We start from the raw sequence: 26,245 nt of genomic DNA on the forward strand, positions 1-26,245 counted from the left end.
GTGTGGGGGTTCAGAGAGGGGTGTGAGGGTTCAGAGAGGAGGCTGGGGACTCCGAGAGGGGGTGAACCTTTGAGATGGGGAGTAGAGACCCAGCGCGGGGGCGGGAGTTCAAGCAGAGGGTGGCAGTTCAGTGTGGGGAGGCTCTGTGTGAGGGCCTGGCCCAGCCCATGCATTATGGGGCTCCAGTTCCCATGGGGATTGTGACCCAGGGTCACATGCTGCCTCCAGGAAGTGTCCTCTGTCCCTCTATCCTGAGAACACCCTCCTGAGGGCTCCTGGGAATATCCCAGCTCTGAGGTCACCCAACTGGGGACAGTCAGTGCCCAGAGGCACAGGGACAGGACTTGAGGAATGTGCCATCTGGGTGTGACTAGTCTCACATCCCAGAGGCGGGGCTAGACCCTGGTGTTGGGACCTGGGCAGCCCGCTGGGTCCCCACACGCCTGCTTGCTCTTCAGCCACCAAGCGGAGGGGCAGCTGTGCCTGTGAGTGTGTGGGCAGGCATGTGTGCACCAGCACGTTCACCTGGCTGAGCGTGAGCACGCATGTCACCCGGGAAGGCAAGTGCACGCTCAGGTGTGAGGGGAGCACGGAGCTCACTGGGCTGGGAGACGAGGCTTTGACGACCCCCATCCAGTGCGGCTGTCTGATGGGGGCCCTGAGCCCTGGGATGCCTAGGCGTCCTGGGTGGACACACTCTGCCCTCAGCAGGGGGAGCAGAGAAGACTGCGTACCCCCGGCCGTGGCCCCCACGCCGAAGACCGGGGCAGCTCTGCTTCAGCTCCGAACGCTGCTGGCACACGGGCCAAGATCGGACAGGCCTTTCAGGCTCACCCTGGGCCCAGGTGCCCTGAGACCCGAGGGCCACTCAGCTGAGGCGGAGGCTGTGTGCCGGGGTCCAGTCCCGGCCTGCCCTGTGGTGCTGGGCTGCCTCCAAGGCGGCTCTGCTGGCACATCAGGTGTGCTCAGCAGTGCCGTCCCCCTACCCCAGCAGTGAGAGCTAGGTCCCCAAAGTTCAGCCTGGCTGCCGCCCCATCTTGCTGTGGCTGGCACCTTCTGAGGTCCTGTGCCCAGGCCCCTACCTTCACATCGCTGCCTCGTCCTTGGCCTCACTTGGCCCGTGCACCCGCCTAACGCCCACCCTCTTGCTGGCCTCTGCTGGCCCTCAGCAATTCTCCTCGCGCTGAGTGAATGAGGGGCGAGTGGCCGAGCTGCATCCATGACCTCAGGGCTGTGCCCGCTGCCCGCTCCCTGGGGCAGGGTGCAGTCCCCTGAACACTCCTGTGGTGCCTGACATGGTGGGGGACCAAGAGGGTACAGGTGCCCCAACTGCCTGCTTTGGCCTGAGCTGATGACCCCACAAATCAGCCCCATTTTGGCCTCTGGCATGAGGGCCTGAAGCCCGAGTGAGGGCTCAGGAAAGCAGACACGGGATGGGTGCCCTCACACCCTACTGGCCCACCCACCCGCTTTCCAGCCTGATGAGTCTAATGACCCCACCCCCACTACTTGGGGGCCTGAGAAAGTCGCACCCAGGCCCAGGGGTGCCCAGCAGCAGAGAGGAGGCTGGCTTGGCTGAGGGCCAAAGGGGCCAGGCCGCAATCAGACCTGAGGTTGGGCATCGGAGCGTTGGGAGTGGAGGGCTGCCTCGCTGAGGTGTCTCCAGCTGGCACCATGCCCATTTGTAACTTCTTCCTGGGGGCTGTGAACTGGGCCCATGAGTGTCCTGTCTGTGCAGGTGGCCTGTGGTCACCACCAGGCCTGGCTGTTTTTTTCACAGAAAAGCCCCCGAAGAAGAACCTACACTTCCTCCCAACTCAGGGATGAGGGGGATGAAGGGCCACTGGGTTGTCTCCCGTGTGCACGAGGCAGCTTGGGACAAGGCCTCCTCCCAGAAAGGTGGGGGCTTCGTGGAGGACTCAGTGACAGCCTCGGGGGCGGTCCATCCCCTCGCCCACCCTCCCACCCCCAGTGAGGGGCAGCACTCCCTCTCAGGGACCTGGAGTGGTGAGGACAGGAAGAGAAAGCCCTGAATAGTTTATTTGACACTGCTCACAGCTGTCGCATGGGCTGCTGGTCCAAGTCTCCATAAGAGAGAGCAAATGCAGTGTCAGACGGGCATCACCAGCAGGAGACCACGGGAGGCTGGCCACGGGCCCTGCCTCAGACCCCTCGGACACGAGCCAGACACTGAAGGGGAAACATGGGTCACGGCCGAGCGTCGGGGAAGGATGGCCAGCGCCGAGCCCCGTGCGTGAGAGGCGGCCATGCTCGCCCCTTTCTGCATGGAAACCCAAGGCCGAGGCAGGACCACCGGCCACTGCGGGTCACAGCCAGGACCAGACAACCCAGGCAGCCATCGCAGGCGAGCATGGCCCTGGGCGGGCACGTCCCCGTGGGGGCCCAGCCTAGCCCTCCAGCCGCGGCCGGCGAGGTGCACACCTGGGAGGACGAGGCCCCGTGATACCGAGGCCAGGCACGGCGGGCAGAGCACAGCAGTGCCTGGAACTTGCCTACGAGATGCACGTCTGCTTAGAAAGACAGCAGGAGACCAGGCACCTTGCCTCTGCACCTCCTGCAAACAGTGGGGCCGTAGTGGGGTAACGCTGCCAGCACCCTGGCCCCGGGAGCGGTTCCCAGGCCCTGCCCCGACCCCCACCCAGACACTAGCTGGAACAGCCAAAGGCCTAGGCCTCACTCGTAGAGGGGTGCTGGGGTCACCCGGCTTGTGCTGCCCACGGGGTAGGGGCGTCTGCCCACGGCAGGCTCCGGGGCCCAGGCTCTGTCAGGCTGCTGGCCGCTGGGAGCACACTGTCCTCACAGCCTCGCCCCTGGCCTGTGTCGGGGACACCTGGTCCTGGTCAGCTATGCCGAGCAGCGGTGGGCGGGCGGGTCCCCACTGGGCATCTGTTGCCAGGCGGTGGGAAGTGGAGCCAGAGGCGAGTCCAGGCAAGTCCAGAGGCCTTGTGGGCAGCGCGTGCCCTCGTGCCAGCCTCCACGGCGCCGTGAGGAGCTGTCAGACGTTGCTGACCCGGGCGTCCACCGAGGGGACGGCCATGGGGCCCGTGTCCCTGTCCAAGGGCCTGTCGCGCCTGACGTAGCGTGGCTTCCGCACTGAAACGGGGGGAGGACGGGGGGTCAGTGGGGCCTGGGACGCCAGGGACAGCCCTCACCTGAGCACTCAGCTGGCGGGGAGCCGCCACAGGGAGGCGGCTGCTGAGCGCCCGCCGGTGAGCCGAGTGGCTACAGATGGGAGGTTTCGTCACGGATGTGCCTGAACCTCGCGCCCTGCCACCCGGGCAGGGCCTGGCATGCCAGAGAGTGGGTCACATGGTGCACTGCAGGGCCGGGTGGGGGCCCTACAATGTGTGTCCACGTCCTAAGCCCCAGAACCTGCCCAAGTGAGCTCACTTGGGAAAAGGGTCTTTGCAGATGTGACTGAGGTGAAGATCTCAAGATGAGATCCTGCTGGATTATCTGGGGGCCCCTAAACCCAGCGACCTGTGTCCTCGTAAGAAGGAGAAGACACAGAGGGGAGAAGCCCCGTGAAGATGGGGGCAGCGGCTGGAGAAACGAGGCCACAGCCCAGGGACGCCGGGAGCCACCGAGGCCTTGGCCGGGAGCGGCAGGGAGGGCCGTGCCCTGGAGCCTCAGAGGGGGCCCCCATCCCACCTCCGTTTCTGGCTCTGGACTCCTGAGCTGAGGGCATGCGTGTCTGTTGTTCCAGGCCACCCAGCCTGTGGTCGTTTGACACGGGGGCCCAAGAAGACGCATGCAGGGAACTCAGATGCCGTAGTCTACTGCCGAGAAATCACAGACCAGCGTCCTACAGAGCAGGGTGCACCTAGCCCTCGCCAGGTGCCCTCCCTGTTGCAGAGAGGGGCGTCCTCTCCCGTTCCCACTTCAGACCTACCCCGAGTGATAACAACTCCCACTGGGGAGACCCAGGAAGGCGCTCTGTGGCCTGTGGCTGTCACCTCTCCGCTCACCGTGTCACGTGCCCACACCACCTGGAGCCGTCTGAGGCAGGACACGCCTCACCCCACGAACCTGAAGCACCAGCCACACAGGAGGGGCCACGGGAGGAATGGCCTAGGCCCCTCGCTGGAAACTCTCCTCTCCAGCAGACCCAACATCTCAGAAACGAGCGAGAAAACGTGCAAAAGTTACAGCTAAGGGGGCTCAGCCGGCACCCTGAACAGCCAGGGGGTTCAGCTGGCACCCGGAGCAGCTGGGGGCCACCGGTCACTGAGCGCCCGGCTGTCCTTGCAGGGCAGCTGGTCCTGCAGACGGGTGGCATTTTGAAATTCTCGCCCAGACAGCAGACCCGGCGGGCAAGGAGCAGTGAAGCTGACGTACCTGAGGCCGGTGGCGGGGCGATCATGGCGGCCTTGGGTAAGGGAAAAGGCACAGTCAGGCCTGCAGGCACCCACGCGGGCAAGTGATGCGGGGGTGCCAGCCCACCCAGGCCACTTACAGTTTCACCAGGCTGCAAGGCCGGGGCTGTGGGGAAGAGCACAGATGTCACTGGGAGACCTGGGGTGGGGACCCGGGGCCTGTGCGGTTCTCTCCTGGCTCAGCCCTGTCCCACCTCTGCACCTTTGCCAGTGGTACCCTCAGCCTGGACGCCTGCCTGGCCACCGCTCCCAGTGGGACCCGGGTGGCAGCCCCTCGCCAGGCTCCACCTTTCCGCCCTTGGCAGAGTGGACACATCAGTCCTCGAGTGTGTCTCCCCAGGCCCCCGGTGCCCCCAGAACTGAGCGCCCGGCCCCTCCCGGCTTCCCAGGTGCCTCGGGGAGAACACCCCGCCCCCACCGGAGATGTCACCATGCTCCCCTGCTCGCCCTGGCCTCTCCCTGGGCTGTGGCTCCTGAGGCTGCCCAAGCCCAGCTCTGGAGACACGGAGTGAGCCCCCTGCACCGCACACACATGGGACTCCTGTGCCCAGCACTGCAGCAGGCTCCCCCACGTGACTCCGAATGCCCTGTTCTGACTGGCAGCGTGACCAGCCCACCTCAAGACCACAGGGCTGCATCGGCCCCACTGAGGTGCCCAGCGCTGACTGCCCACTGGCACTGTCCACTGAGGGATCAGGTTCATTGGCTGGACCACCTGCCTGGCACAGCTAAAAGGCACAGCAGGAGTGACACCTGTCTCTTCGGGAGAGGCAGAGCCGGCACCCAGGCCCGGGGTCAGCTGGGTTGGCCTGGCTGCTCCCAATCCCAGCGGGGCAGGGATGCCACCTCACTCGCCCCCTCAGCACCCCGCCGCGGCCACTCAAGGTGCAAGTTCACCCAGGGCCCTTCCCGCAGAGACCCCACGAAGTCCGCATGAGAGCGTTCCTGGGGAGTGACCGCCCCTTATCTCAGACCTGAGAACCGTGTGACAAGCCAGCCCCCTGCTGTGTTCTCGAGGCTTCGTGGCTGGACACCCTGCATCTGGGCCACCTCCAGCTCGGCTCCCTCTGTGCCCTGGCATGGGGCGCTGGGCAGGGTGGCCACGGTGGCCCGAGGAGGTACCTTTGTCTGTTCCGTGGCACAGCCAGGCCAGCGTGCTGGTGCGCTTCAGGTAGAAGAACGTGGCCACGGTGAGGATGAGGCCGGAGCTGACGAGGAAGGTCCCCAGGAAGAGCGAGGCTGCCACTCCGGGGCCCCCTGCAAGCAAGGGCGGCGCTGCGGAACACGAGGCCTGGGACGCTGGCCACGCGGTCCGGGGGCACTGCCCGACCTCTCCAGGAAGGTAGAGGAGCGGGCCCCCTACCTCGCTCCTCTAGACGGAGCCGAGACCCTGAACGAGAGGCAGGGTTTCTCACTGCTACTCTGCCTCTTGGGAGCTTGTCTGCTGTCACCTACAGTGGCCCTCCCAGAGCCACGATGCCCTCCCACCTGTATGGGGTCAGGTCAGGCTTGCGGGCTGAAGGCCGAGGGCTCTGGCTGGCAGGGACCTGTCAGATGTGAGGAGGTGACTTCCTGATCCGAACGGGGATGTGTTCCAGCCCCTAAGGTGCCCTCCACAGCCAGATGCTCGGCCTCCATCCCTCTGCGCCCCATCACAGGAGGGCGGCCGTCTGCCTCGACCCGGCCTAGACCCTGGCCCTGGCGGCCCCTGGTCCAGGTCAGCGCCACGCCCCTGCTGCTGGTCCCGTGAGGCTCAGAACATCTGAGCCCTCAATCCAGGTCCAGCACGCCCTGTGAGGAAGGACCGGGGTCTGGGGGACACGACCCGCCAACTCAGTCACCTCAGAGGGTGTGGGCGTTACCTGGGGCAGGTCCCTGACTGTGGCCCCGGTGGCCTGGGCACCGCGCCCCACAGCACAGTGGGCACATGTGGGAGCACAGGACACCTGGCAGACAGCAGGCCCGGCGCGAGGCGTCTGGGTGTCCGCCCTCCGGGGCCAGGAGTAGGTGGCAGGGTTCGCAGGCTCCCCCGAGCCCTACGTCCTAGAAGAGCCAGTGGGGATGGGGCGGGGGGACCTCAGGGGCCCTCGGGAGACCGAGGGCTCAGTGGGCAGAAGCGAGGCATAGGCTCCCACCGAGAACCACCCAGCGGCTCCAGGGAGGGCCGTGACGAAGGCCTCCCGCCCAGGCTGCCAGCTCTCCACTGGCCCGCTCTGTGACCCGGGCTGGGTCCCCGAACCTCAGGGCTCTGGTGGCGTCTGACCGGACTATGGACACGGACTGGCTCTGGTCTGGCGAGCCAGGAGACTTACCGGAACTCGGCCGCCCGGGCATCCCTGCACTCCTGTTCACGGGGGACTGCACACCCCGGCCAGCGACTGTGGGGGCAGTGCTGTCAGAGCTGCCGGCTCCAGGGACGGCCCAGACCCATGGGGAGCGGGGGGTGTCCTGGACCATGAGTGGGGACCCCATGAGGACCCCCGGGGAGCTGGACACCCCACCCAAAGTGGAATTGCGGGCCAGAAATGGGAAGGGAGGTGACCGTGGAGGTGGAGTGGCTGTCACCCCACAGCTGTCCTGAATGGACAGGAGACTCAGGGACATGGGTCCTGGGGGAGTGGGCCACCCGCTGCCCTGGGAATAAGAAAGGCGTCCCCCACCAGGTCCTCCAGAACTCGGAGACGTGGACCCTCCGTGAGAAGCAGGCCGGCGGGCGTGGAGGGGTGGGGGCGTGGGGTGAAGGGGCCGCGACGCCCGGCTTCTGCACTCAGAGCCCCTGTGCGTCCCATTCCTGCAGCGCACACAGCGGACGCTCCCATCCTCGTCCCAGCGCCCGTAGCACCCTGTCGGGGGAGGCGGCGGGAGGCCCAACGCGGCACAGGGCAAGCCCACCCGCCCAGCTCGCGTCTCCCAGGGCAGGCCCCATTCTGAGCCGGCGAAACAGCCCAACCGGAAGCTGGGACGCAGTGACACCCGGTTTCAGGAAAAGAGCAGGCTCGCAGGAAGCTCACCGAGCCCCACATGCTCATCTCGGAACACACATCAGGGGCCGGGGCGGGACCTGGAGCAGACACAGGCCCCGGGGCCACACGCCCCTGGGCCGCACGCTCCGGGCAGGGCCAGAGGCCAGGCGCTCTGCCACCTGCCACCGGGGCCTGGACTCCTCCGCCCACCCCACGGCCAGCAGCGCTTCCTCTAGCCCAGGTGTGACCTTTGGTTTCTGTTGGCCCTGCACTCTCCCCGGGGGTCCCACACTGTCACTGCCACCAGCAGCGCCACCCCTGCCCGCCCCCTCCCCCGGCCGGAGGCCCAGAGAGCTGCCCACCCCGGAGCTGGGAGCAGGCGGCCACCAGTTTGCAGACGTTCCACGCTGCCAGCTGCTCCAAGGGCGGGCAGCGTGTCTCCGCCCCTTCCTGTTCCCTGACCCCGACACGGCATGGAGGCTGAGTGAACGCACGCCGTGCCGCGGGCTGACGGCCAGTGAGGGCCCTGGGCAGGTCTGGGCACGAGCCGAGGCCCGCAGGCCCTCCATGATGAATTTTGCCAGCGTTCGATCTACATGAATGGGTCGGTGTGAGGAGGGCCTTTCCGCAGTGGCACCGAGTGACGGCCTGAGGAGCAGCATGGGCACAGCTGAGACCAGCGTGAGATCCCATGATGCTGTAAGAAAGGCCCAGCCACAGGAGCCCAGCACGGGGCCCAGCACGGGGCCCCACACAGTGTCAGAAACTGGTCCTTGCTTCTTGGGACGACGGGGCTTCTGCTCTAACTGCGGGCTGTCACCTCCCTTGGTGTTCCTGGGCAGGGGCGGGCCACGGGGGGCACACGGCGGCTCCTGGCACCAACAGAGCTATGTGGTGTGCAGGGGCCGGGCGCAGCTGGCTAGACAGCAGGGCCCGCGACAGGGCAGGCCTGAGGGGCTGAGGCGGACTGGCCGAGGCCCCTGGGAAAACCGCCTGGCCCCCGGCCAGCAGGTTTGCAGCGTACCAGGGCGGTGGGGACAGTCACCCCCTGGCAGGGTCGGGAACCGCAGAGTGTGTGGGGACCTTGAGCACAGAGGGTCACCCAGACCTGTACGCACTGCGGGCGAGGTCTGAAGGCGCATCCTTGGCCTCCCGCCTCAAGGCCTTTAGTCTCAGGTTCCCTGTGAAAGGCCTGGGGCCACCCCGCCTGCCACACTCGCACGGTGATTGAGTGGGTTGGGCCAGGTCGACTTCGAAAGCAAATGAATCTCGCTGTGGCAGAGGAGGGTGACTGCAGACAGGTAAGTCACGCTTCGCTAGGAACCAATAGCCGTCTGGACAGCAGGCGAGTTCTGCCCACGTCTCAGAGGCTTATCTGCCCATGAACTGCCCCTCCCTCTCCCCTCCCCCAGCTCCCGGACCCCCTGCAGCGTCCCTCCTGGGGGGCCTGCATGCTCCTTGCTCACAACAGGTGGGTGTGGCGAGCTCCAGAGCATGCGCCAGCGGCCGTTCTGGTAACCAAGGCTGGCCTCGGTCAACGCACGCCTAAGTGCTTACCTGGGCCACACAGGCTTGTGCCCGCGCAGGTGGTGTTGACATCCAGCACGTCCACACAACACTCGGACTGCTGGCCCTAAAGGGGACACGGCAGTCAGTCTCCAGGCCCCACAGCAGGCAGCGTGGCAGGACAGGCAGGCCAGGCCCAGGGTGGCGTCCACAGAGCAGGCCCCTGAGCGCTCGTCCCACACCCACAGCTCTAGCCTCTGCTCGTCAGTGTGGGGTGACTGTCCTCTGCTTACCAAGGCTAAGTGAGGACACATGGCCATACCGCACGGCCACTCCCTGGGACAGAGCTTGATGACCGAATACACAACCATTCTCCAGCACCCAGACCCCCAAAAGCCATGAAAGAGAAGCCGTTGGGAGCCCCTGGGGGGCAGGCTGGCAGGGCGGGGCGCAGTTCTTGGGCCCGTCCTGGCCCACGGGTACTCTATGGTTCACGCAGTCACCCCGCCGCCGCCAACCTGGCCATCACTGCAGGCCTGGCCTGGGATGTGGCAGGGCTGCGCCATCCCTCCGTGTGGGGCTGGGGCCTGGAGCAGGACCACAAGTGGGCAGGAGTCATTTCAACCCAAGAAATTATGTGTATTTGCTGTCATTTGCCAGATGGTAACTTGGAAAACTAAGCAATGAAAGCTGCTGAGTCCTACTGCCCATCCCAGACTCCCGTGGAAAAGAGACAGGTTTTCTAGATGTGGTAACACGTGGAGATAAACCCAGGCCCTTGGCCTCCACGGTTCGGGCCTGGGCAGCCAGCACGGGCATGTCTGCCCTACTTCGAGTGAAGCCCCTGCTCTGGGCCCAGTCACTCCACTGATGTCCTCTGCATTCCCACGGACACCCCTCCCTCGGGGGTCTCCAGCCTGGTTTCCGCAGAGGATGTGCCTGGCCCAGGGCAGTGCCTCAGGGGACGAGCTGGGGCCTGCTTGCCCACGTGCGGGACGGGGTACTGTGGGGTGTGGGGGCGCTGAGTGCCAGCCTCCATGTGCTAGACGGGCCGCGATGGGGTTTCTGGGGGCTCTCGGCTCGGTGTGTCCATCACAGCTGATGGTCTGTTCCTTGTGCCCGGAACACAGGGAACAGGGAGGGGCATCTAAGGGGCGACTGAGGAGTGTCCTCACAGCTATGGTGGGGGGGGGGCTGAGGGCTGGCTCACACCCAGGGCCAAGCTGCCCCGCCCCACCCCACCCCACCCTGGCAGAGGCCGGGCAGCGGGAAGGTCCCTCTCGGCCCAGGTGACGTGCGGCCAGGCGTGTGTGGGCACAGCCGGGCTTCCCCCAAGACCACAGCTCTGCACACCCGTGTCACGGGCCTGGGAGAGCCAGGCCGTGGGGACCCAGCCGATGCCACTGCAGTGAGCAGGCTCCCTTCACCCCGGCTCTATGCAGTGCCTGCGGGGGCCACCCTACCGAGACCCTATTCCAGCCACAGGTCCAGTCTGGCAGAGATGGAAGGTTCTAGCTGGCAGAACAAGCAGAAACAAGAGGTGGGGCCTCAAGTTTGCTGCCCTCCGACCCTGACGGTGGGCGCGGTCAGTGTCCCTGGGGCCAGGACCGCTAACGGTCAGAGGGTGAGACCCTGGGGTGAAGGCCCCCAGCCTGGGCAAGGGGCTGGGGCAGGGCTCTGCGGGGACACCTACCGCACTCGCTGAGGACCTGCTGGCGACTTCCAGCAGGAGGCCTGCCAGCAGGACGGCCCGCTGCAGCGCCATGGCCCGCACGCACGCAGCGTCTGCAACAGAGAGGGGCGCTGTGCCGCGCAGTCCACCCCCTGGGCGCCCGGCCGGCCACAGCGGACGGTTACCTGGCCCTCCAGGATGCGCTGGCAGTCAGCGTTCAGGGCGGGTCAGCTGGTCCAGGTGTCTCAGGCCGCGTCCCGCTGCTCCCAGGCCTGCGAACCAAGGTATGGGTGAGGCCCGCTGCCCGCTGCCTGCCACTGCGCAGCCCAACCAGGCCAGAGCCGCGGCCCCTGCTGCTCCAGCCCCCAGCAGGGGACCGGAGGGGCCGTGGCCAGCCATCTGGGTCTGGGCCCTGGACGGCCTCGTTCCTTCGTCTGGCAGCTTTAGCTGTCCACCAGCCACTTCCTGGTTGGACTGAGCAGAAGGGGGTGGGTGAGCCATTTCTATCCACAAGTTCAGATGTGGCTAGGCTGCCTGTCACCTCCTTCTGTTCTAGCAAAACCCTAATTTGCATCTCGAGCTTCTTCACCCTGAGATGGACCACTTATGTGGTGAGGGTGCCTCTGGGGCAGACACAGGCCAGCTGGGGACCCTTAATGTTACAGGTTTCTGCTGCTCACGCCACCTGTGTCACAGAAGAGGGCATGAAAGACATCCACTTGAAACGATGAAAGCCGGTGTCTAACCCCAAGACACAGGACCGTGCTGGAGCAGAGAGACTTCTGCGGGGAGATGGATAAGAGCACAGACTGCCAAAACGGAGCCCCGTGAGGTGAGTGACCTTCCGAACACTGAAACATATGACTGCCCGTGTGACTTGGGGCCACACCTACCTGCGAGTGAGGCGGGGGGCCCTCTGACCTGCACAGCCCCTCAAGTAGACCGTTAAACACGTTTAATGAATTTCTGTTACCTCGCAAGGGAGTAACCATAGCTACAATGTCCCAAACACAGCTACAGAACTATGTTGACATGTACAAGTCACCTTTAAGATCCCTCGCTCGACAAAACCACCTGCGGGGGCGAGCCCATGCCTGTGCGGGCAGTTTCAGGTTCCTGGGAACTGCCCCTGCTCCGCTCCTGGGTGGGGGTGAGGGACTGCTCCCTTAAATAGCCCAGGGACCAAGAGCTCCCACCTGGTGGTCATGGGGAGCACCACTGCCCAGGCAGCCTCCCCAAGCAGGGACAGGGGAAGGCTGGGGTAACACTCCTGAGCGAGCAGGGTGAGGACATGGGCTGGGGGTCTGCCTGTCCTTCACCGCCTGCTTTACGCCGGGCTTGGTCTAGTGCTGACCGGGAGACGGAAGCCCTGCCAGGCGCCCCATTAAGGACGCATGCCTTCCCAAGGCACTCCCTTTCTATGACGTGAAGCCCCACTAGCCAGAATTGGTGCTGCACATGCTCTGAGCCTTCCCTACAGGGTGTGACTGAACCCCGCTTCCTTTGGTCCGTATAACCTTGCCCAGCAGAAACCGCCTCCCCCCGGCATCCTGGGAAAGTCCAGAAGCCACAGGCTCTTCTGCTCGCTCTCTGGCAAGCGGGTCCCCTGGGTCATGTAAGTCACAAAACACCACTGCAATTCAGAAATCAAAGTCAGGACTCCCACCCACTCTCAGCTGCCGTCGGTCGAGTTGCGGGGCGAGATTCACAGTGAGCTGCAGCCTCACGGTGCGACCCAGGAGTTCGGTGCCTCCACCGCCCCCGCCACCTCCACCACCTGCGCCACCTGCTGTGTCTGCACCGCTGTCTACACTGCTCGCACGGCCTCCTCCATCATCGTCCACACAGCGCTCGCCGCGCCCTCTCGACCCCTGGCCCAGGCCTGCTGCAGAGTCTGCGTTTTCTGGTCCGTGGCCACTCAGCACGTGCACGTCGCGTCTGTCCCCCAAGTCTGCACAGCACTCTAGAGTCCTCCGTCCTCGGCTGCAGTGTGGCTGGACGTCCCCACGTGTGAGGACACTCGAGACCCCCTTACCCGTGCCCTCTGACGGGCAGACCTGGTGCCAGGGAGGCCGGCGCGGCGGGCACTGTCGTACACGCCCTGGTGTGGACGTGTGTCTTCGCTGCCCTCAGTAAACAGCGAGCTTGGGATGACCAGAGAAGGCAGGCGCGCCAACCGGTCCGAACCCGCCGCTGTCCGCCACAGTGCTCGCGCCGTGTGGTCCCCCAGCCAAAAAACTTCAGATCACGCGTCCCCTTTAACATTATTTTATTAGCTCCTTCCATCTTTAGAGCATTCCCCAAAGAACAAGCCCATTAACAACCGATCCTCCGGGGTCTGTCCTCCCACGAAAGCTCACGTCCCCAGGCTGATGGGGGAGCTGGGCCGGCGCCTACACACCGCTTCAGGGGCTCCAGCACTGGCGTGTGCCCGCTCCCGGTGACCCGCACAGTCACGCATCCTGCCCTGCCTGCAATGCCTGCTGTCACCCATTTTAAAGAGGGAGCAGGCTTGCACGAGGCCCCCCAGAAGGCGGTGGCGGGGTGACGGGGGAGGGCTGGGCCAGGCCTCTGAGTCCAGAGCCTCTCCTGACGCACCGCACTAACCTGCTGTCTGAGGGGCTTCGACAGGACCTGAGGAAGACCGCTTGCTGTTCGTTTGTTTTACAATGTTCATCTAACACATTTAGCAGGTCTGGCCAAGTATGATGCAATGCTACAGGAAGTCGAACGAATAAAAGCTTCCAAGATTAAAAAAAAAAAAAGATAATACACCTTTAACTGTTTGAAACGACTACTGACTACAGTAAAAATAACTGTCACAGAATTTTCTAGCATACATAGAAGTAAAATATATGCCAAAAGCACTAGGAGCGGGCGGTGCCTAAGGACCCGCTGCATACGGCCCTCACGTTTTTGTGAGGTACAAGAATATTTTTAAGGTAGACTATAAGTTAAACATGCATATTTAATCTCTAGAGGAACCACTAAAAAATAACAAAAAGGAAGAACTAAAAAGTCAGTAGAAGAAATAAAATGGAATTTTAAAAAACCTGATTTACCTAAAATAAAGGGAGGAAAGAAGGAACAGAGAAACAGATGGGGAAAAAAATCAAAAGTCAAGATGGTAGATTTAAATCCGAATACTCTGATAGCTGCAGTGAATGTGAACGGACTTAATAGTCCAACTGAACAGCAGAGACCGGAAAAATCCTAGAGACTGGCATGAGAGACGTCCCCTTGAAACAACAGTAAGCTGAACACCTAAAACTCAGCAAAAACTCCCAAACCGCACACCGGGCCGTCTGCGCCTAAGCGCTACCGCAGGCCAGAACCCGAGCGGCTGCCTCTCCCAGCCCAGCTCCCCGCGGGAGGAGGGCGAGGGGAGAAGGGGCGGGAGTTCCCGGAGCAGCCCTGCCACTCATCGGGGCAGGAAGCAGAGAAGCGGGACAGGACAGCAGAAGAACAGCTGAATTTTACCGGCCGCGGCCGCAAAACCGAGGCTGAGCCGCAGCCCCCAACTCCCAGCCCAGAGGGCCCCTGCCCCCATACCCTCTGAGACCAATCACTGCGGAGCCCCAGGGGAATCTGAGCGAACGCTGCCGAGCCAGTCGCTGACTCTGACAGGGACTGAGACTGAGGGTAGCGAGCGGGATTGACTACGAGAAAAATTAAAAAGCATTATTAAGACTTTATATAAAGCAGGGATCCAAGAGGCTCAGACGCCACCTACTGGAAACCAAAAGAAAACGCCTTCTTTGCGACAGGCTGAAGAGAAACCTTTATATAATAAATGTTCTTTCTGGAAGAACAACAGAATACACTTCCAATAATGCCCAGGCGGAGAAATAGTCCATTAAACATCATGGACAACCAAGGTGACAAGGCATCTCGGAAAGAAAGAGAAAAATCTCCAGAAAATAAACTTACAGACATAGAAATATGCGACTTAAGTGACAGAATTCAGGATGATACTTCTGGAAAAAAAACTCAGTGAGATCCAAAACAACTCAAATCAACAATTTCAGGAATTGAAAAAACCACTAGATGAGAAGAATGAGTTCTTTAGCAAGGACATTGAAACCCTCCAGAAGAACCGAATAGACATTCTGGAGATGAAGAACACACTGCAAGAGCTGACAAATGAAATGACAAGCTTGGGAAATAGAGTTGACCAAGTGGAGGAAAGGGTCAGTGATATCGAAGATGGAAACCCAGAAATAAATCAGAAGGAAGAACAGAGAAACCAAAGAATGAAAAACAATGAAAGAAATACAAGAACTAGCTGATGCCATCGGGAGAGGAAACAGAAGAATAATGGGACTTCTCGAAGGGGAGGAAAAGGAGCAGGGACTAGAAAACTTTTTCAGACAAACAGCTGACGAGAATTTCCCAAATCTAAGGAATGAGCTGGAGCTTGGAATTCGAGAAGTCAATAGAACACCCAATTTTCTCAACCCAAAAAGGCCTTCACCAAGACACATCATCAACAACAAAGACAGAATTCTCAGGGCAGCCAGGGAAAAGACGACAGTGACCTACAAAGGAAAACCCATTAGATTATCGTCTGACTTCTCAACACAAACCTTACAAGCCAGAAAGGAGTGGAATCAAATATTCAAACTATTAAACAAAAGGAACTACCAGCCCAAAATCATGTATCCAGCTAAGCTCTCCTTTACATATGAAGGAGAAATAAAGACCTTTCCAGACATATAAACGGTAGAGACCAACATCACTAGTCATTAAGAAAATGCAAATGCACTGCTTGGAATCCATAGCGATGACTATTACAGAAACACACACGCACGCGCACACGCACGCGCGCAGAGACAGGCGTTCGGGAGAACATGGAGGGACTGCAACCCTCGTCTGCTGCTGGGAGGCACGCACAGAGGTGCGGCCGCAGTCGAAAGCCACTGTAAAAAATGGTATGGTGGTTTCTCAAAAACTTAAACACAGAATTACTCTGACCCAGCAATTCTACTTCTGGGCATATACCCAGGAGAGCTGAAAACAGGGTCTTAGATATTTACGCATCTATGTTCACAGCAGCATTAATTACAATGGCTGAAACGCGGAAGCGACCGTGTCCATTGACTGACGGATGAATAAACAAGATGTGGCATGTACATCCAGTGGAATATTATTTAGCTTTAAAAAGAAAATTCTGATACATGTTACACCATGGATGAACCCTGAAGACATTATACTGAGCGAAATAAGCCACACGGAAAAGGTCAAGTACTGCATGATGCCACTTGCGAGGTCTCTAAAAACTCATAGAGACAGAAAATAGTTTGGTGGTTACGGGGGGGAGGGGCAGGGGCGGGCAGGGTAGAATGGGGAGTTAGCATTTAAGGGGGACGGAGTTTTAGTTTAGGGAGATCAGAAACTTCTGGAGATGAATGACGGCGATAGCTGCACACCGCTGTAAACATACTTAATGCCACTAAGACTCACACTTATACGTGGTTAAAGTGAAACCTGTGTTATGCATACTTTACCACAATAAAAACAATTTTGAAAAAATAAAATCACATAATACATATAAACTTACTGTCTCAATAAATGTTCTTATAGTTATAAAAAAACAAGTAGAGCTTGTCAGATCAGATAAAAAGACTCAGTGATTAGTTCTTTATAAGAAACGAGCTTCACCTATAAAGATGTGGCCGGCCGGGAGGCGCAGGAGAGGCAGTGCCCGCCACACTGCGCGTGAGAACGCTCCCGCACAGACAGCGACAGCGGGCAGAGGGTTCGCGAAGAGCACTGCCTTCGATGAAAGGCAGCGTGCACGACGCTAACGGGGGGCCATCGGGAAGATGAATCAATCTTAAGGGTGTATGCACTTGATAAAAAGGCCTCCAAATACATGAAGAATAAATTGGCAAAACTGAAAAGGAAAAGACAAACCCACAGCCGTGGCTGGAGCCTTTAATATCCTTCTTTCAATAACTGATTGAACAATGCACAAAAAATTAGTAATGACATGAAAAGGTTGGGCACTATTATCAACTAACTCAACTGATAATTATAGAACATGACACTCGACAAAAGTGGAATACACGTTTTCTTTAAAATAATTAATGATGAATTCCAAAGGTTCAAAATCATTCAGAGTATAGTCTCTGACTGTAATGGAATTATATTAGAAATCAATAACAGAAGCTATTTAGAAAACCTCCGAATATTTGGAAATTAAACAACGGACTTCTTAAATAACTCATGGATCAAACAAAGGAAAATTTAAAATATTTTTAACAGAAAGGTAACAAAGTGCAACATACCAGATTTTGTGTAAGAAGCTAAAAGAATGCTCAGAAGGAAATGTATAGTTTTAAATGCCTATGTAAGAAGACAAGTGTAAAATCATCGACTATGCTTCCAGAAAAGAGCAAATTAAACCCAAACTAGGAAACAGTAAAAATAAGAGTGGGAATGAATGAAGTAGAAAATGGACAAAAATTAGAGATTATAAGCAAAGTCAAAAGTTGGGCCTTCGAAAAGATAAATAAAATTGATAAACATCTGGCAGAAATAGTCAATAAAAAAGCCAACACAAAGGATCTGTATCAGAAACGAAAGGGGAAGCTATCACCATAAATCCTACAAACATGGCGGGTGGTGGGTCAATATTACAAACAACTTTATGCCGACAGATGCAGCAACTCGGATGAAATGGTCAAGTTTATTTAAAGATACAAATTACCAAAAATGACACAGGATGAAGCAGAAAATCTGAATAGCCTTATATCCATTAAAGAAACTGAATTCCTAATTTTAAAACTTCTCAGAAAGAAAACGAAGACTCCAGATAGCTTCACTGGTGAAGTCTATCAGACATTTAAGGAAGGAATACTGATACTACACACAGTCTTTCGGTAAGTAGAACGTGTCTCAATTCATTTATAAGGCCAGCAAGTGAGCCTCAAAGATAGGTAGGCCAGGGTATAAGGACATTACAAGGGAAAAGACAGTCTAAGATCCCTCATGAACACAGATTCAAAACTCTTCACAAAATGTCAGCAAACTGCATACAGTAAAATATAAAAAGGGATAGAATACAATCAAATGAGTTTTTTCCAAGAACACAAGACTGACTTGACATCCAAAAACCAGTCACTGTAATCCATCCCCTTAATAGCTTAAAGGAGAAAAAAATTATATGACCATTCAAGCAGATGCAAAACAAGCATCTGACAAAATGTCAAGCCCACTCATGGTTAAAAAAAAAAATCTCTCAGCAAACTAAAAGCAGACGGAAATACCCTTAACTCGATAAAAGATGTCTATAAAAAACCTACAGCCACCACCAGACTGACAGTGAACCGCTGCTCACTCCCACTAAAGACTTCACCACTCTGCTCAACACTGTCTGTAGGTCCTGGTCAGTGTGACAACAAAACAAAAGCCACAAAGTTTAGAAAGAAGTGAAACTGCCTCTGCGTAGGTGGCATGATTGTTTACAAGAAAAGTCCTAAGAAATCTACAAAGAAAACAAAAATCCTACTACAATTTATAAGCAAATTTAACAATGTTCCAAGAATATAAAGTCAACATATAAAACCAATTGTTATTTCTACATACTAGCAACAAATAATTGGAAAATGAAACAAATAAATATCATTTACGATGGCATTCAAAACATAATTCGTTTCTGGGGACAAATTTAATTAAAAATGTGTAATTTTTGTACACTAAAAACTATAAAACACTGCTGGGAGAAATTCAAGATCCAAATAATGGAAAGACACTGACGTAAGGTAAAACATATATATATATATATAATGGGTGTACCTATTAATCCACGTCCATAGGTCAGAGGACTCAATTTTATTAAGATGCAAATTATCCCCAAATCGATCTAAGATTTACTGCAATCCCAATCAAAATTATAGCAGGCTTTTTTTTTTGAGGAACTGACAAGCCGAATCTAAAATTTATATGAAAATGCAAAGGGCCCAAAATAGACAAAGCAATTTTCAAAACAAGGACAGAGCAGAAGAGTTACTGTAAAGCCTGAAGTGAGCTGGCGATGGGAGAGCAGGCAGAGCAGACCCTCGAGAAAACAGTCAAACGACTTCTGACCACAAGCCAAAGCAATTCAATGGGGAAAAAGATTTTCAGCAAATAGTGCCAGGACAACTACTCACGTGGAACAAAATGGAGCCTAGACTCAAATCATATGAAAAGTCAATCAGACATGGATCATGAAGGTTCATAGAAAACTGAACCTATGAAGTTTCTGGGAGAAAAATACAGGAGAATCTCTTCGTGACTTTCAGCTGGGGAAAGTCTTTTAGATAGAACACAGAAAGCACAAAACAATAAGCTGAACTTTGTCAATATTAAAGACTTCTGCTCATCAAAATACACCACTATGATGGATACGGGACTCTGCATTTGTTGAAACCCACAAAACTATATATACATCAGAAAGAGTAAACTTCCAGGTATGAAAAAGTCCCACATCAACCTGAGGGTCAAGTGCCTGAGGCCGGAATGCTGAATCCAGCTGAGCTACACACCTGTGACAGCAGTGCGCCGAGGCAGGTAGGGGAAGGGGCTGACTTCGCTCCCTCTGGGAAATGGTGCTTTGACTGGAAACTGTAAAATTAAAGACACAAATAAACATATATAAACACTGTACTCCAGCTGGTGAATCTGTTTCTCACAGGGGCACAGACACGATGGGCAATTCGAAAACTGCTTTATATGGACACTGGGGTTGGACCAGTACGAAAGTGGACCGCAGGTTGAGGGGCCCAGGTTCCCCTGTGGGCCTGGGTAGGTCCCAGACCACAGGTTAGACTCACAGCTGAACAGATGCGTGTCCCCTAGCTCTGTCTGCTGAGAGGACCTCGGCCGTGACCCCACCCCCACCCCAGCAGTGCCACACCCATGCCCGGACCACGGGCTCTAAGTGTCATTCTCCAACAGAAGACACCAGGGCTCCTGGGAGAAGCGGCTGGTCCGAGAGGCCAGGCAGGGACGTGTGATGAACCCGGAGCACCTGGTGGAAAGTCAGGAGTGCTCCACAAACAGGGCGGGGCACATCCCAGGGTCACGGGAGCCAAGCGCAAGGGCGCCCGATGGCCAAGGCCAGAGCGTGTGAGCCGCAGAATCAACAGTGCCCTCCCCATCACGTCGTGGTCTCTGCCAACAGCACGCACGCAGACGGACACACGTCAGCCGTCATGCAATCGCCACGTGGAGAGAGGCCCAGACAGGATTCCAGGACAGGGGACCCCGGAGGCAGAGCTTCAGCCCACCCCCTGGGGGGCTGCCTCAGTGACTGGCTGTCAGAGAAGACGGGGGGCACAGGGCAAGGAGCATCCCTACAGGGGAGCTGCTGGCGACACCACCAGAACCAGGTGACCCAGGCCCACCTCCCATGACGTCGAGCGGACGGCAGGTACAGCGATACGTGACGAGAGGGCCACCTCACCTCTGGGGTGCGCTTTCCAAAACCCCACACCCCAGTGTCACCCCAAGAACACACGCCAGACGAGCCCCAAGTGACGGACACTGCACGAAACACCCGAGCAGTTTCGAAACAGTCAAGGCCGCGGAAAACAGGAGCGACTGAGACCGTCACAGGCCGGAGGGGACCAGGGAGACGGGGTGTCAGCGGGCTGGTCCGTCAGCATCTGGGGTTCAGGTGGGCTGCCCTGTAGCTCCCACCGCTGAGCACCGCCCGGAGGGCCGGCCGCTTTCTAAGTCAGCGAAGGGGGCCAGTGAGGAAACGCGCTCGGGAGAAACGAACTCCTGAGGCCCGACGAACACGTGCTTCTCAACCTGAAAATCCTGTCACGCCGGAGAGAAAACAAATGCCACAAACAATCTGACTGGCTGTAAAGGAAACGTCCCAGTCTGTCGCCATACACGACACTCACTGCCCATGCTCTGCGGTCTCAGCACACCTGAGGGGTGTGGACCAGCTGTGGACCCCTGTAGCCTCCCGCTGGGTTCTGCGTGCTGGGACACCCCTCGAAGGCATCCTTTGTCTTGGGGATGCGAAGTTCTCAGTGCTATGGTGACCAGAGGTCCTTACAGCTTACCTTGGAGGACTGGGGTGATGTAAGGACTGGCCCGAGGGGCTTTGGGGTCCTGGTGATCACCCATCAAGACATCCTTTTGCTCTGCTTTACCGAGGAATGAGTGGGGGCAGAGGAGGGGGTGTGCACATGCCAGAAAAGCAGCTTTCTGGATAATCCAGATTTCATTTCCTTCTACGGGCTTCTAAAGACAGTGTGGCCATTAAGATCCTGGCAGAACACAGGCTGCTGTGCGGTGACTCTTGGCCGGGGAGCGGGAACCGGAACAATCCAGCTGCGCTATTAACTTCTCCAGCCCAGGGCTCCTGGACCAGCCCCACGGGCCTCTCCCCGGGCCGCTGGTTAAAACCAAGAGCAAGACAAAGACCAGGTCTGCTGACCCCCAATACTGGAGGAAGACTAAGGACAACGCCACACAAAACATGGGCAAAGTTTGACACCTTCGAATGTGACAGAACGAGGCAGTTAAAAATTCAGTCACGTTTTTGTTTGTTTGCTTGTTTTTGTGGGAGAAGCTGCATTTGCCAAAACGCTACTCTTTGAAATGCAGTCAGAATCGTATCCAAACCACCTGGTCTCAAGCACACAAACTAAAACTTCTACTAAATTGTTACGGCGACAATACACAATTGCCATGGTGAAAACTTACACTGAGACTAAACCTTGACTGTTACGTGGGGATAAACCGACTAACCTAAACCTGGAAACCTCAAGGGAAAAAGCCCGTCAGGTCACGGACAGTCCAGCGCGGCCCGACCTCACCCCGCGCGCCGCCCTAGGGGGGAGTCGGCACCCACCGTCCGGCCTGGCGCCCTCCGAAGGCCCGGGGACCGCGTGGCCTTCTAGGGCTTCGGGGCTCGAGGAGGGGCGTCCTAGGTCCAGTTACGGGGGCTCCCTTAGCTCATGACACCGGGGGAGGTTCGGCCGCCCCGGTACCCCGCGGACCTTTGTCCAGCTTCCGCGCCCTGCCCCCGCCGCCGCGGCCGAGACTGTCAGCCCAAGCGTCCGCGCCCCCCGGGGCCCATGGCCGGACCAACGGCCCAACCTCCTCGCTCCCGCCCCTCACTCACCGCGGCTCCCTCCGCGTTCCTCTTTCGTACCCCCCGCCCTCCAGGCGGTCGCGCCGCACTCCCTGGGACTTGTAGTCTCTCCGCTGCCGCAGTCCGGGTTCCAGGGCGCGCGACTCCCAGCGCAAAACTACAACTCCCAGCAGCGCCTGCGAGAGACCGCTCTCGCCAGGTGCCTTTCGTCACAGGGTTCTCGCGAGGCTGTGGGAGGAGCGCGCGAAGCGATCTGGGAAGTGCAGTCTAGGGCGCCTCGGTCACGGCCTCCGGGCCCTGGACTATACTTCCCAGGATTCCTGGCGCCCGGACCGCCTCTGGGTTGCTAGGAGACCGCAGAGCCCCCGCCGGGGCGGGCCAGCAGGTGCGGGCATCCACAGGCCGCGTTCTGGATCGCGGGCGCATCCTCCCTGGGAAACCCGGGTGTCCGTACTTCACCCCACCTGCTGTCCGCATGTCGCTCCATCTGAGAGGGAGTTCCAGGGTCACTGGGGTTCGCCCCACGCCCCCCCGACCTCGTTAGCCAAGGCTGCGGCGAAATTAAGACCGCAGGTCTGCCCGCCCAGGCGACGATGGCGTCGGAGGTCTTGTCTTTTGGTTTTAGGCGTTTCATAATTATGCTTTCTGCAAAATCTAGATTTCTTCCCCCAGGTTGAGCGGGGGCACTCAAGACCTTTCGGACCGCTGCCGCTGGCCCTCTGGATGGGAGGCCAGCACTGTGTCCCAGGGGAGGGCTGGGCAGCAATGTTTACTCTGTGCTATTCCTGATGTGAAGCCCTAGGAAGAAATCTTCGTTCTTGAGCTGTCCTGCAGACCGCTCTGCCACCTCTGAGACCTCAGGCAGCTTTCTCCCTTTGTGGGTCAGGATCTTTCAACTTTCCTTGGGCACACAGAGCTGGCCGCCCCCCCCCCACCCCCAGGGAAGGGATGTACCAAGGAACTTCGAGGAGGAAAGAGAATGAGACCTCTGCCCTTTTCGTGTCCTTGATGGTAGGGAGGGCCCGCAGAGCACAGCAGGCAGGAAAGGCTGGTGAGTGTGCCCAAGGGGATGTCAGGTCAATGAGAGGTGCTGCTTTCTGAGCCATTGGGCAGGAGCCAATTGTCCTCACAAGCCACCGCTTTGAGCACTGTGTCTGGGCCAGTGAGTCTGAACAGAGAGATCTGTGACCAGGAAGGACACCCACAGCCATGCGTGGGTGCGGAGCCCCCGGGCGGAGGTCACGTAGGGACTTGGCTTTTCAGGTCTCTGCTGCACTTCCGTGAATATGAGTAGAGGGGAGACAGACAGGTGTGACCGCGGCTTCTCTGAGCTGCTGAAGCTGGTTGGACTGGTTACTCTTCCCAGTAAAGCTCCAGCCCAGGGACTCAGGGTAGGGAGAGCCTGTGAGTGCTACCATAGTCAGTGCCAAGGACTTGGGGTCTAAGTGACAGGACCATCTGGCATCCTGAGCTGGCTCTGTCCCAACAGGCTGACACCGAAGCAGGCAGGGTTTCCGCATGTGTGGTCTCAGGCTCTGCCTCTGTGCCACCTTAGAGAAAAACGCACACAACTGTGCGTGCTCCGCAGCTCTCATAACTTCCCGGTAAACAGTTGCGTGTGAGCTAATAAAAGGGTTTGCACCCTGTCAGCATCCCTGAGGTCATCTGGGTGAGAGCTGGGTGCGGGTTAGGGCCAGGAGCTGTGGGTGTGCCAGGCCAAGGGTGCCACAGGACGGCCGACACCAGCCCATCCAGCCCCAGGGCTCCCGGCTCTGGGATGCCCACTCCACCTTTTCCCCCCGAGTCCTGGGGGTTCTCTCCCCCTTTTAGATGCCTTCTCAGGACATCCGCACCAAGCGTGAATGTCCAGGGTTTTCCCTGCGGCCCAAGGCTATCTTCCCAGCAGCAGTACTGGGGACCAAGTCGTGTTTGTGTCCTCTCTTCTGGAGGACAGGTTTGCTGAGCTGCTTTGATTGGAAGCAGGAGGCTGGACCCCAAAGTGCTCCTCGGGGCTTCTGGCAGGAGTCCACGTTATCTCCGGGTCTGGCCTTGGAATGACACTGTGTTTTGTCCATGGGAAACTTGGACGTAAAGGCCCAGGATCGAGGCGATCACGGAATGGTGTGTTTTCAGAATGGTGTGTCTTGACGGAGATTATAAAAACGTTTGAGAACTAAATTGTGCCTGGGGTTGTGACAGTTTATGTGAGTCAGCGTGACAAAGAGGCACCTGGGCCCCGACCAGCCAGGACGCCTGAGAAGCAGACCTGCTTCGAGTCCCTCTGCGCTGAAGTGCTTGCTTTGCTGTCCGCTCGCGGCTCTGGTCCCTGCACCTGCCCGTGCGGCTGCGTCTCCACTTCCTGGGTGGTTCTGAAGGACAGTGGGCACAGTGGTCCCCAGCGTTGTGTTATCACTAAGGCTGATGGTTTTGGCCTCATCTCCCCAAAGTCAGTGCGTCCATTCACAATAAATCATTTAATATCGGAGGGTGACATTTCCTTTCTGAGGCTTCTCAGAAATGTCAACTATGGGCCCCCTGAAAACGCCACCAAAGACAGTGCTGAGTGTGTCCTTGACTGCGTCCTTGCAGAGTACTAGACCGGGGTGGGGGAACTGGAGGTTTGGGGTGTCCAATGAAGAGGAGGCTTGGTTAGGCTTGGGTGAGGGTCCTGGGTGCTAGCTTAGGGCCGGTGGACACAGCAAGGCAAAGGTCCTGAGGAGCAAAGAGCAAAGAGCCTTTTCGTGGGATCTGTCGAAAGCCTAGGATGCAGATTTTCTTCTGTAAACTTCTTGCCATGAGCATTAAAGTTATCTGCAACTTTTATCTTTCTAGGCAGAATTTAGTCAGAGTTTTGTATAACCAGTGGCCCCCTGTGCTTGAAGGCCTGTTCGTCCCCCCCCACCACCCCTCTCCAGTCTCCGTGCATTGAGGAAGGTCGGTCCACACCTACTGGGCTGAGAGGGTTTTTGATTTTTGGTTTTGTTTCTAGTCAGGAATGGATGCTCGTTTTGTCAGATGCTTTTTGAAAAAGTCTGTGGAGATGGCCGTGTGGTTTTCCTCTTTCAGTTTGCGCAGTGAACTAGCCTGACCACCTGGCCCACCCCCCACTCGCCTGTAGACCGCACCTGGTGCTTTCACGCATTGCTGTGCCTGGGTTGTTAAACCTTCCCAGTTAAGAACTGACTTGCTAAGAATGTCTGTGTCTGTGCGGTGAGGGACACTGGCGGATGGTTTTTCTGCGATGCTGGCGAGCGTTCTGTCACGCCCCCGACCTGTCCCCCATCCTCCCCCCGCGTGGCCGGCGAGCCACCCGCACAGGGCCCTGCCTCTGCCTCGTTGTTTGCTGGCATCCGTAGTCGGGAGGTGGACTTTTCTTCATGAGAAGGGTTTTGGCTGTGCACCCCACTCTCCCAGTGAGGTTACCCATTTTGGGGTGCCCTTGAGTAGTCTTCGGGGGTGGCCAGCCGTGGTTCCACTTCGCCTGAGCGGGGCAGCTCCGAATCCGCAGACGTTCTCGGGCTTTGCTCCCGGCGGCACTCTGGCCGCAGGGAACCGGTCTGGTCCGTCTCGCTCTTTCTTTTAAGCTTTGCGGGTGGCTCTGGAGCGGTGCTCATTCGGAGCGGGTGGTCCCCACGACCCAGCAAGGCCCTCTGCGTTCTCCGCAGTGTCCCGCAGCTCGGTGGGCCCGGGGCCCAGTGCTGCGCCGGGGGCCCAGTGCCGCGCCGTCCACACGCACTCCAGCCCCGCGGAGTCTTGGCTTGGCCAGCACCCTGGGGATGCCCTCGGGACTCTCGTTCTGGGTCCCGGTGGCCTGGAGCCATCATCGCCCTCCTTGGGTTCGGTGAAACAGGCGCTGGTAGCCCCACAGGCCTCGGAGCGGGCCCTGCGCTGGCATTTCTGGGCCTCGGTGCTGCTGGTCACCGCGGGGCCAGTCACGGTGCGGGGCCAGGACAGATGGTCCCACCGAACCCCTGGGGACCGGAGCCCAAGCAGACTGGCACGCCCCACTTCTCTGCCACTTTTACTTCTCCCTTTCTGACCAGGTGGGGCGCCCACGAACAAACGCGCGGGTGTAAGTGGCCAGGCGCTGATGTGGCGCTGCGCGATGCGACCCCGCTGCGACCTCACTGCGTCTCCTGTGCTGCTACGTGTCCCGCCGAGGGGACACCGCCTCCCGCATCCTCCTTCCTTTGGGGTGGCTCTCTGGGGACACGGTCCGGCAGAAGCGACCGGTCGGAGTGGTGCCCGGGCGTCCCAGAGGGGGAGCCCGCCCTCGCCGTCGGGGTCCCCGCAGTGGAGGGTTAGGCCGCGGCTGGATTCCGGGCGGCGGGGGCGGGGCAGGTGCCGCATGGCGCCACCTGGTGGCCGGCGCTCGGCTGCAGCTGCGACGCTGGGGCCTGGCGCCTCTGCCCAGCTCGCTGGTCCGCGGTCCAGGGACCCGGCTGTTCCCGGCGGGACACTTGTCCCGTTCTGTGCCTGGCTCAGATAGCTAGGCCACCGCCCGGGAAAGCTGGGGGATGCGATGTGCCCTGTGAACCCCCAGGGCCTGCAGAGCTGGAGGAGGTGACTACAGGGTGGCAAGCGGACCTGCCCAGCGACCTGCCCA

At 58.4% G+C, this 26,245-nt stretch overlaps 1 protein-coding gene across 24 annotated transcripts; it reads right to left on the reverse strand.

The window, feature by feature from the left end:
* Positions 1 to 2,020: 2,020 nt before the first annotated feature.
* On the reverse strand, positions 2,021 to 21,823 carry CUNH1orf159 (chromosome unknown C1orf159 homolog). Of its 24 annotated transcripts, none has more exons than XR_005655853.1 (13): positions 21,397 to 21,663; positions 19,070 to 19,148; positions 13,146 to 13,279; positions 10,724 to 10,810; positions 10,560 to 10,651; positions 9,160 to 9,453; positions 8,918 to 8,993; positions 6,710 to 7,240; positions 5,520 to 5,654; positions 4,478 to 4,503; positions 3,990 to 4,390; positions 2,699 to 3,114; positions 2,021 to 2,575 (listed from the first exon to the last, which is right to left on the reverse strand). XR_005655853.1 is itself a non-coding variant. In XM_039876778.1 (13 exons), the coding sequence occupies exons 6-13, from the start codon at positions 9,235 to 9,237 to the stop codon at positions 2,862 to 2,864; spliced, it is 1,218 nt and encodes a 405-aa protein (XP_039732712.1). In that variant the 5' UTR covers positions 9,238 to 9,453; positions 10,560 to 10,651; positions 10,724 to 10,810; positions 13,146 to 13,279; positions 19,070 to 19,148; positions 21,397 to 21,663; the 3' UTR covers positions 2,021 to 2,861. The 24 variants fall into 24 exon arrangements, 23 of the variants coding, with proteins under 23 accessions (XP_039732712.1, XP_039732702.1, XP_039732700.1 ...); XM_039876778.1 differs by having other exon boundaries at positions 2,021 to 3,114; positions 6,710 to 6,775; positions 7,058 to 7,240; XM_039876768.1 differs by lacking the exon at positions 21,397 to 21,663 and adding an exon at positions 21,670 to 21,823 and having other exon boundaries at positions 2,021 to 3,114.
* Between the last annotated feature and the right edge of the window lie 4,422 nt (positions 21,824 to 26,245).

This window comes from Pteropus medius, unplaced genomic scaffold (genome assembly GCF_902729225.1).
Source record: "Pteropus medius unplaced genomic scaffold, Ma_sr-lr_union100, whole genome shotgun sequence".
Taxonomy (NCBI): Eukaryota; Metazoa; Chordata; class Mammalia; order Chiroptera; family Pteropodidae; genus Pteropus; species Pteropus medius.

Bases quoted from the DNA above. Each gene is read 5' to 3' on its own strand.
- CUNH1orf159 (XM_039876770.1), bottom strand. From the start codon at position 9,237: ATGGTTGTGTATTCGGTCATCAAGCTCTGTCCCAGGGAGTGGCCGTGC. The intron at 8,994-9,159 runs GTAAGCAGAGGA...TGTCCCCTTTAG, and splicing joins TGTGTCCTCACTTAGCCTTG to GGCCAGCAGTCCGAGTGTTG. The intron at 5,655-6,709 runs GTAAGTCTCCTG...CCTTGCTTGCAG, and splicing joins GCCCGGGCGGCCGAGTTCCG to GGGGCCCCGGAGTGGCAGCC.